Source organism: Maylandia zebra, linkage group LG7 (genome assembly GCF_041146795.1).
Source record: "Maylandia zebra isolate NMK-2024a linkage group LG7, Mzebra_GT3a, whole genome shotgun sequence".
NCBI classification, from domain to species: domain Eukaryota; kingdom Metazoa; phylum Chordata; class Actinopteri; order Cichliformes; family Cichlidae; genus Maylandia; species Maylandia zebra.
Genome location: NC_135173.1, coordinates 27,360,964 through 27,371,045, shown reverse-complemented (window position 1 = coordinate 27,371,045; position 10,082 = coordinate 27,360,964). Strand labels below are relative to the sequence as shown.

Below are 10,082 nucleotides of genomic sequence, written 5' to 3'. Positions count from 1 at the left end.
AAACTGGATTCATTTTAACATTAGAGCCTCATGTCTCACAGCCCATTAGAGGAGACGCAGTGTGCCAGTGGTGTCAGTAACAAGTTGCACACAGAAAACATAGTCCCTCGGCTGAGAATCCATCAGACTGAATACAAGCATCAGCGAAAACATGGTGCTCTGAGCCCACTTTAAACGGAAACATCACCTGCTGCTCACGGTGTGATGTGTGTTACTCTCTCAGCTGCAGAGTCGCTGCTGTTTATGGTTTGAGAGTAAAGATTAAATATAAAAGCGGAATTTTAACTTTGTATAAATTAGATGTCGGGTCAGAAAATTTGTGTAGGTGTCATGTTTTAGGGTCACAAACAATTTTGCGCTCAAAAATCGAATTATTTATTATAGATGGTCATCAGGGAAATCCAGAGACATTAGACGATTAAAAAAAAACCAACTTTAGATCCCCCGTAGAGTTCACACACAGAGGTCGGAGGGATCTTCCAGGGATCATGATGCTACTTTCTGGAGACCTGATTGGTCAGTAGATTTCATACCTGTTTATCTCTAATCTGGATCTTAACCTGCTCCGGAGCAAGTTACCTTCACAGCAGCAACGTTACCATGGCGATGTATCCCCGGAAGAAGTGAATCACCTTCATAGTATAGAAGCCCAGGGTAACCCTGAAGCTGTCTGGATAAGGCCTCAGGTCAGCTGTGTTTTGGTTTTTTTAAACCTCATGTTTCCTTCTTCTCTCCCTGGTTCAACGCTTGGTCTTTGAAAAGCAAATGTTTCTGTTGATTATGCAACGCTCAGTTTCACTTTGACATAGACAGTTTAAAGATTTGCAACCAAACATTGTGAAAGACATGGCCTTACACTGACTACCCCATGCTCCAATTTAGAAAACAGATGGGCATTGTGGCTCTGGAAAGTGAAGATGACACATTAACGGCTGCAGCAGCTGACTCTCTGCTTGCAAAAAGATCACAAACAATAAAGAGTTTGTGGGTTTAACCACTAGTTTCACATCTTACAGAATGCAACATACAGCGGTTTTTCATAAAATATCTCAAGTAATATACATGTGGTTTTCATGTATCTTCATTCAAGAACAAATACATGCATGGAATAATGTTGTGTAGCCCCTGGTCTCCATTACAAAACACCATTTTACAACAGCACCAAATCTCCATATCATAGATCTTTAAGTTGTAGGTAAAACCCTACCAGATCAGCATGAGTGCTGGCACCACTGCTGCTTGAGCGTTCCTTAAGGTCCAGCTCATTATCTCACTCACATTACCTCACAGGTACTTACAGCAGTCCAAGCGATCTTTCATCCAGCCTTGCTGTCACAACATGCGCTCTCTTGAAAATGCCACTACCTCTCCACTCTCCATCACTCAACACCACCTCAGCCCGTGACTGCCTCAGAAACAGACCTCGTGCAGCTCCGAGGTTGTTAAAAACAACAATGCACTCAAACTTTTGAGTCTGTTGCATTTTTCTTGAATTGTTGATGTTACCTTTCTGTTCCATCTTTTCACCTCCATCACTGTGACCGGTGGACCTGCACGTGAACTCCCATTTGTGGCTGCTAAAGAGTGTCTGAATTAATACAAATATGCAGATGTGCTGTAGTTAACTGCCTGTATAAAGACAGATATTGTGCACTGTGCTTTCAAGATTAGAGCCCTTAAATACGGAGTTATTTCTAAGGAGGTTGCCTAAGGGTTTGATAGACAAAGAGGGATCATGGGACAAATTCTAGAAAACAAATGCAGGATTTTCAGCCCGTCTGTACCTTGTATAGCACAGAATAGGAAGGGCACCTCAATCAGACCGAATACTTTCAATGAATAAACATCTACGGCAGCCCTGCACTGGTGACCCATCTGGGCCCCTGGACACACAGAGGCTAACACGATTTAACATCATCACAAGTAAAATGTTTCGCTGTGAAACTTGGTCAGGGGGCAATGACTGAATACTTCACTTTGCACATGGTGGTAAAACTGCTCCTGTTCTAATGTTAACTAACAAAATAAAAATCCATTTTCACTCAAAGTGATCTTCTGGTGACTTTCAGTGAAATGGTGCACAGATGATTCCAGTTCATTTACAGTCACACAGCTCGGTGGAAACACAGGTCCACATGCTCCTGTGAGAGGAGGAATGCAGCATACCAGGAGCTTCTCAACATCGCTCTCACTCCTCTGTCTCCTCTCAGCTAACATACTATCCGTGTACATAAAACCACACAGTGACAATAGCATAGTAATTTATTAGGATTGAACATTATATTTCCAGATCAGGAAGAAAGTAGACAAATAAAGCTTTTCTCTCACTTGAAATTTGTACATATTTACAAAATGTGTTGCTCTGCCTCCATCTTTTTTCTTTGGAAATAAAACAGAAACTTTGTACCTCGTGTTTTTATTCCAAAAACCTTTCAAGACGATCCCACACACAGCGAGAAAGATGGTGAAACTTTCATTTTTAATGGCTTTAGAAATATTTTTAGTGCACGGGAACAACACAGAGGCAGTGTCAGTGACTGAGCTTGTTTGTTGAGGGATCAGTGTACACTGATAACACTGTACTGCTGTGTGGTGGGTGGGTGGGTGGTGCTGGAGTGTCTGCTCCACTAAAATCCATCAGTGATCATCTGTTTGGTTGTGAGTGTGAAACGTGTCTTTAACCCTATAATGCCAACTGTTTCATATTTGATAGATGAGTCTTTGAGACTTTCTCCCCGCCGAAAAACAAATAACTTGCTCAACAAATCAACAATAAATAGTAAAAAAAACCTAAATAAAAACAACCACATATATGCAAAATAATATTTAAGTTCTTTAAGAAAAATTGTCAGTAGTTTTAATGAACTACATTTGTTTTATAAATGTAATTTTCTAGTAATGATTGGTTCAGGCTTTACAGGGTTAACATGATTTGTGCCACTCAACACAAAAACATGACTAATGTATTAATGGGCTTGTTATGTATCATCCTTAATGGTTTCTTCTCAGTCATTTACCTGCTGCTCATATACTACACCCACACATACTTCCATCCAAGTGCAAAACTATTTTTTAAACCTCTATTTCTGCAGTTTTTGAATTACTGCACTAAAAAGAAATGGATATTAGCAGAAATGCTTCTTTAGCCTCTCATCAAAATCTCGTCAGCCTCTATTCAAAGAGACCGTGTAAACAAAGGTCAGACTGCTGCTGGTGTAAAAATACTACACAATTTAGCATGTACTGTTTATATACCTGATCTTACTGCTGACTAGTTCCTCACGTCTCTGTTAAACCACTGTGCTGTCACTGTCGAGCATCCCGTGCTGCCATCTCTGTCCTCTGTTATCTGTGAGCAGACACTACAGCAGCGTCACGGAGCGCCACGAGCTTGAAAGTGTAATGCAGGAGTGTCAGTCTTTCAGTGTTGGTTTTATTTGTTAACTTTTGTTCTCACCTCTGCTGTTTGGTTAGAGTACTACCTGGTTAGAGCAGAGCTAAAGCACTTTTGCTGCATTAACCCCGCCCTCGGAAATATGACACTGAAGGCTACATATAATCATGTACATGCCCTGAGCGAGCCTCCCTGTGTGATGCACTGGGAGAATCCAGTTATCTGGAAACATAACGCTGCAGAAAAACAGAAGCACAAGTGATGAATATTTAATGGACTCTTCTCTTTGGCATGTTTGACTGGCTTCCTCGTAATGGCTCTGTTATCTGTTGTTCAAAGAGGAGCAGTTCAGCAAGGACACGCCATTTTTGTCATGACGAGAAGCAGCTGTCAACACAGGGGAATGCACACAAGCAGATTCAAACCAGTGGTGTGTATCACAGAAGTCTTCTTCTCACGTGTTTGTTCCACTTTTCAGCATTGGGCTGTTTAGTAAGAGTCAGGTGCTTCTATTAAAAAGAATAGGAATATTAAGCTTCATGTAGAGTAAACATAACAAGTGAGTGCAGCAGTAAGTAAAGCAATGTCTCGACCTCGACTGTCATTCCCCACACAGGTGGATGGAGCACACGAGCCTGTGGGTGTCCAGTGTATGATGGGTGTGTTATGCACACCGGCAGGGCTTTGTGAGGGTGAATAAAGGCAATAGAAATGGGGGTTAGAGTGGACCCTTGTCCACATGCAGAGGTATGTAGTGTTCTAATATAACAGTTGTCCTTCTTTGATTTCACTCTTGGCTGGGTTTGTGAACCATCTGTCTAATAAAATGTCCAGTTTCGTTATTAAAATCTTAAGTTGAATTTAAATCAGCGTATAAGAGTTTGGTGACTGTGATGGGAGAGCCCGGGTCAGTGCATGCTTTAGATATGTTGCTGCCGGGTCTGAAATGATAGCTTGGGCAGAAATGAAGGACCAATGAAATGAGCAGGAAGCTTGCTACACTGACATGTAAACAGTGCAGGGTCAGCTCTGTATAATGTACATTTCATCAGTACTTTGTTACAAATCAGATTAACTGCTGCTACACGTATACCTGCTGCCAGTGATGTACCAGACACATGGAAGGCACTTCAGCTCAAGATCAAATAAACACAGATTTTTTAATTTAAGGGGTCTGTTTCATTCACAATGAATGATGGTTTAACCTGCTGTGTGTGTGTGTGTGTGTGTGTGTTCTACAAGTAAGGAGTGCACAACAAGCAACAAAAGTTAGCTTCAGCAACACTTAAAAGAAATCTTGCTTGTGATTGGTCAAGTTAAGCTTTTCCAGGCTCAGGTGCTGTCGATGTTCGGACCTGCTGCTGGACAAACTCTTCTGAATCCATCCAGTTTGGCATTATTGGAGCGTGGGCAGGATAGTTTCCAGAGCAGTCTGTTACCTTGGGAAAGACTTCAGCTAAGTCAGTGTGTTACCCTGCCCGACCTTTGACCTTTGATGGTACAGTCTGTGTGACGGGAAGGCTGGGGCAATGTCTGGGGCCAAGCAGACAGAGACAGACACACACTGTCAGCTGTGCGACTGGGTGTTAGGAGTTCACTCTTCAGATGAAGAAGTCACTGTCGTTTGGAGAATCTAACATCACTGCACCTTTGTTTTCTAAAGACAAACACAAGAGTTATGTAGGAGGATACCAGTACACAGAACACCGCTCCACCCATGACCGTCTTCACTTTGAGTCGGTCTGACTGTACCTGTCTGCGCGTCCTTCCCTCCTTTTCCTTTCTTCTTTTTCTCCTTCTTCTCTTTGGATTTGGTCAGTTGAAGTAGTCTGGAGGGGAGCTGGGACTCCTTCTCTGCTCCCTGAGCCTTAGAGGAGAAGGGGTTGAAGTTTTTGCTCATCCTCTTGGATCCAATGCGGAGGAAAGGTTCTTTGGTTGGGGCGGAGGATGAGAGCTCCACCTGATGTTCACCCACAATATTAGTCATTCAAGGGCTCATGCAGCAGCTTCCTAAACTCTAACACAAACGCGGTTTTAAAGCAGGACTTTGTTCTTACCTCTTTGGCTTGTTCTGCTATTTCTTTTAAATCCAGATCCAGGGACCCGGTGCTGTGGAACCTTAAGGAGTCGTCTGAGTTTGTGGAGGGAGTGCGCTGGTACCTCTGAAGCTCCTCCAACTGCAAAAATGATTAGATCATGCATGAAGATGCGAGTGAGACGGTGAAGGATATCTATTGGTTCATTTCCACCAACTGGTTTTCTTTTTGAAGCTTCTGTCATGGCTCTGAGAGTCATTATGCCAAATTTCCACTCTCCACCTCCAAAACTTGGCATGGCAAGAGGAAGCAGACATGGAAAAACAGAATTCACTACATCCAGTGCATAAAATACTACAGCGTGCATGACATGTAGTTTACTGATTAATTTGTGATGATTAGGTGAACGTGCACAGAGACTACAGCTACACAGCAGCCTGCCTGTGACGGCACTCGAGCACTCGAGTGTCGTCACAGGCAGGCTGCTCGAGTGCATCAGACTAGCAGCGCCTTCATCATACATGACCTCTGACCTGCTCTCTATTTGCGTCCACCTTCTGATTGTCTCTCCTCAGAGCCTCCTCGTCTCTCTCCAGCCTCCTCTGCGCCTCCCTCAGCCACTCCACGTCTCTCTGGTACTCTTCTTTGCTCCTCTGTAACATCTGCATCTCTTCTGTCAGCTCCCAACATTTCCGCCTCGTCTGCTCCTCTTCCTCCCCCAGCCTCTCCTCCCGATCTGCCAGAGCTCTCTCTTTCAGCTCCCACTCTCTCTCTCGTTTCCTCTTTTCTTCCTGATGTGCAGCCTGCTGTTTCTAAAACAAACCACAAGTGTGATGTCACAAGAAGCTGGATGAAAACATGAATCCTGCCAAACAATGGAACGATGAGCTCACTGCAGCCATGACTCAACATGTGAAAGCAGCAGTAGTGAGAGCTAACCTGCAGGCTGGCCACCTCCTGCCGCTGCCTCTCCAAACTCCTGTGCTTCTCTTGCTCAATGAGGGAGGAGGGGCGCGAGCTAGTTGAGGATGAGAGCGAGGAGCAGGAGGAGGAGGAAGAGATGGACTGTCTGGAGGAGGTGGTGCTGAGTTGGCTGCTCAGGGCTTGCCTCTGGTCCTCAATAAATGAGTCCTGCTGGATGACCACAGCCTGCAGGCAGGGACAGACGGTCAATGTAAAGTGAAAACTTAGCCTGAACGTGACCTCTGCTGTAAACGTGTATGTGTACCTGCAGGGAAATGAGCAGCTCATGGAGACGTGTCACACTGCGCTGGAGCTGCTGGAGAAACACACCATCACACCAGAGTCAGTAAAAACAGCTCAAACTGCTGTTTATACAAATAAGACCTCCAGTACATCACATGACTGGGTTCATCTTTATTTTCCTCCTGACATGTAGAAAGAGCTAGGGATGGTCACAGTTGTCAAGAAAAAAATAACAGCTTATGCAACAACTTCTGTCCTTCTGCTGGTGTCTAAGAAGATAAAATGTGTAAACACCACCAGCAGGTGGCAGCACTGGACCTACAATTGCTTGCAGCACACCATTAAACAACAGGAAGAGAAGAAGTGGCTTTGCAGACAGCTGCAGCAGTCAGTGAAGACAAGCTTAGACTGGAAAATTCTCAGTGACGGCAGCTCATCACAGAAAGGAAGCAGAAACTGTATTCTTATGAAACAGCCACGTCCATATTTTCAGCATCACCTTCAAAGCAGTTTTGAAGCTTTTCTTGTAAAAGATATTCTTTGTCCTGTCCTTATCAAAAGTCCTGTGTGATGTAGCTAAAGTGATGGAGTAGTACTAGTGTGTCTGTTTGTGTTTGAATGAGGAGCCCACTTACTTCATTGTTTCTCTTTAGCAGGGTCTGCAGGCTGGCAGTGGCTCCCTGAGGCACACACACACACAGTTCATGTTAGCACATTGCAAAGTGCTGGTCAGGTAACATCAGGATGTGGACTGCAGCGAGCAGAAGTCAGAGGATGGTAAAGTTCTGAACCTCTGGTGGCTCACAGGGGAAAAGTGCTGTGCAAAAACATTTATCGCACATATTTCCATTTTTAAAAAATGACTGTGACGTCAGAGAAGCAGCCTTCGATGTCTGCTCTGACTGACACTATCAACTACACTATCGACTCAACTTCATAACACTAATACCTGCGCTGATCTTGTTCTTTATTACATATGGATTTCCCACTCTGTTTATAGCAGCCATGCCTCTTCCCATTTGATCAGTTAGGCACATTTCGTTTTCATCACAGTAAAACCTGCAGGAACGTATTAAAGAAATGAGTCGTCTTAAATGAGATGAATAACCCTATGTGAAACACACACATCCCTACCTTCTTCAGCACGCTGTCGGACTCAGTCCTGCGGAGGTCCACTGACTCCTCGCCCTCTTCCTTTTCTCCATCTGACAGTAAGAGGAGGTGAAGGCTTTTAAAGGCTGGTCATGATAAAGACAGCTGCTGTGATGACGGCAGAGTCGGTCTCACAGGAGCGTGAACACCTGCCCTGACATCTTTGATGGCCTGCTCGTGTCTTACTCTTGCTGCTGTTCATCTGATGACTGTCGAAGCCTCCAAACGTCTCCGCTCGTCTGGGCAGGCAGACTGGTCCCACGGCGCCCCCTGTCAGGCCGCCTGGACCGCAGGCCGCTGCACCAAAACCTCCGCTGACCAAAGCATGCAGGGCCTCCACTGACAGAGAGGAACAGGTTTGAACACGTCATCTCTGAGATGCACATGACGAGAAGTAACCTCAGAGGCCTGCTCACCTTCTCTCACAGCATCATTTATGACCGGCTCTCCTTTGGTGACGTTATCAGGTGTGGCTCTGAACAACATCCGCTCCATGACCGATGTGTTAGCATCCTCTGGAGACAGACTGCAGTTACCCAGCTCTCTAAAGATGTGTATCTTCTCCTCCAATAGACTGATAATCTGCTCATCCTTCCTCTGCAGAAGCTCTGGAATCAGGGACAAATGCAAACACACTCAACATGACACGGGACTCCCCGCCCACTACAGCACGTTAACTGGAACATCGGCTGCTCACCGCGGATCTCCTTTGCTCTGTTCTCCTGGTGTCTCCGGTCTTCTTCCGTCTCACTTGGGAGTCCCTCATCCTTATCTTTCTCCCTGTCAGAACACAAATGAAGGCCTGGCGTGATGTTCGAATACTCTCCAGCTTCTGCTTTCAGCTCAGATAAATGTACCACATTGCTCACAACGCTCAAACGTGCACTGCTGGAAACAGAGCAGCTCGAACTCATTTGCTAGATAAAAAATGAAAAGCTTATTTTAAAGGCCCTACAAGCTCTGCACAGAGGTCTGCCATACTGAAGATTTTATTTCTACTTCTTTGTTAGGTTTTAATTTGTGGTTTCAGTTATTATTGTCAGTCATTTCATCTTAAACTGCTTTTAATTTGGCGATCGCACTTTAATTTAATCATTATTCTAATTAATCTTTTTTTGTTCCTGCTTCACAAACAGTTTTAATGTGTATTTGATTTCTTTACTGGTCAAATGTTGTTCTTTTTTCCTAAATGACCTTTTTCGCATTACTTAGCTGTGCTTGTGCTTAGCTTTGTCTAATGCACCATGCTACATCATGTACAGAGTTTGATGGCAGTGTTATCCACGGGACCTCACACTGTGCAGCATTACTTCTTCCAGCAGGGAAGAAATAAAGTTTTGCTTTTTTGAATAGATAATCCACAAATTGAGCTCCACACTTTGGAAATGGAGCATCTGTAAACGGACTGCCATACTTGCAGTCTTACTCACTCCTACAAGCCACATCAAAGCATACAGCCATACAGCACTTTACTTTGTGTTTATCCACCTCACACCCACGGCCTCTAAAAATCACCAGTGCAGCTGAGGCGCATGCTCGGACTGTGGGAGGAAGTCACGTAGGCACAGGGGGAACATGCAGACTAAAAGGCTTCAGCCAGGATTCAAATGAAAACTTTACTGCTGCGAGGAGACCGTGCTAACCGCTGCTGTGTGCTGAGCACCCACTACACTTGTGTAAAACATATTATTTCCTTTGACCCTTCATGTTAGGAACAAACTTCTGCATAAAGGACTTGAAGTGCATCTGCCAGTGATCTTTGTGTGTGTGTGTGTGTGTGTGTGTGTGTGTGTGTGTGTGTGTGTGTGTGTGTATTCTCACATGCACTGCATAGCGTCCTGTATAATGGCCATCCATGTGTTGCGCTCCTCCTTGCTGCTGGCCAACACCTCCACCATTTCTGGCTTTTCTGTGCCAGCTGTGATCAGAAACAGACCTGCAGGAGACACGAGGCAATCCTTGATGAAACCATTGTGGTTCGTGCTGACTAAAAGCCAGACTGAATCACACAGTGACTGAAATCCGCAAAAGATGTGAGAGAAGGAAGGAGACTGACCTCGCTCCTCATTTGCCACTTCTCTTACAATGAGTTTGTGTAAGGAGATGACCGTGGAGCGCTGGTCCTGGGAACAAAGGCTCCAAATCAAACCGAATCCTTGGGTACAATCTTATGTATGTGCCGAGTGCCAAACTTACCAATGAGGCAAATACATATTTCTGGTCTTTTTCCTGAAGAAAGACCAGCACATCTGTCAGGAGCATGGCGTGGACTTCTGCAACACACAGAAACAAAT

The 10,082-nt window shown here is 44.6% G+C and overlaps 1 protein-coding gene across 6 annotated transcripts in view; it reads right to left on the bottom strand.

Annotated features, from left to right (window-relative positions):
* Nucleotides 1-2,244: 2,244 nt before the first annotated feature.
* The window catches only part of LOC101476157 (uncharacterized), a 61,381-nt gene continuing 53,543 nt past the window's right edge, over nt 2,245-10,082 (bottom strand). For 5 of the 6 annotated variants that reach the window (XM_012920483.3, XM_023155698.2, XM_012920479.3 and 2 more), the window contains 14 exons: nt 9,985-10,061; nt 9,845-9,911; nt 9,610-9,724; nt 8,486-8,568; nt 8,205-8,396; nt 7,975-8,127; nt 7,771-7,841; nt 7,272-7,316; nt 6,659-6,709; nt 6,370-6,579; nt 5,964-6,242; nt 5,452-5,571; nt 5,147-5,354; nt 2,245-5,051 (listed from right to left, as the gene is read on the bottom strand). In XM_012920483.3, coding sequence (XP_012775937.2) covers nt 4,996-5,051; nt 5,147-5,354; nt 5,452-5,571; nt 5,964-6,242; nt 6,370-6,579; nt 6,659-6,709; nt 7,272-7,316; nt 7,771-7,841; nt 7,975-8,127; nt 8,205-8,396; nt 8,486-8,568; nt 9,610-9,724; nt 9,845-9,911; nt 9,985-10,061 — 1,727 coding nt within the window. In that variant the 3' untranslated portion in view covers nt 2,245-4,995. The remainder of the gene's footprint in view (nt 5,052-5,146; nt 5,355-5,451; nt 5,572-5,963; nt 6,243-6,369; nt 6,580-6,658; nt 6,710-7,271; nt 7,317-7,770; nt 7,842-7,974; nt 8,128-8,204; nt 8,397-8,485; nt 8,569-9,609; nt 9,725-9,844; nt 9,912-9,984; nt 10,062-10,082) is intronic. The other variant, XM_012920482.3, reaches the window with a different exon arrangement.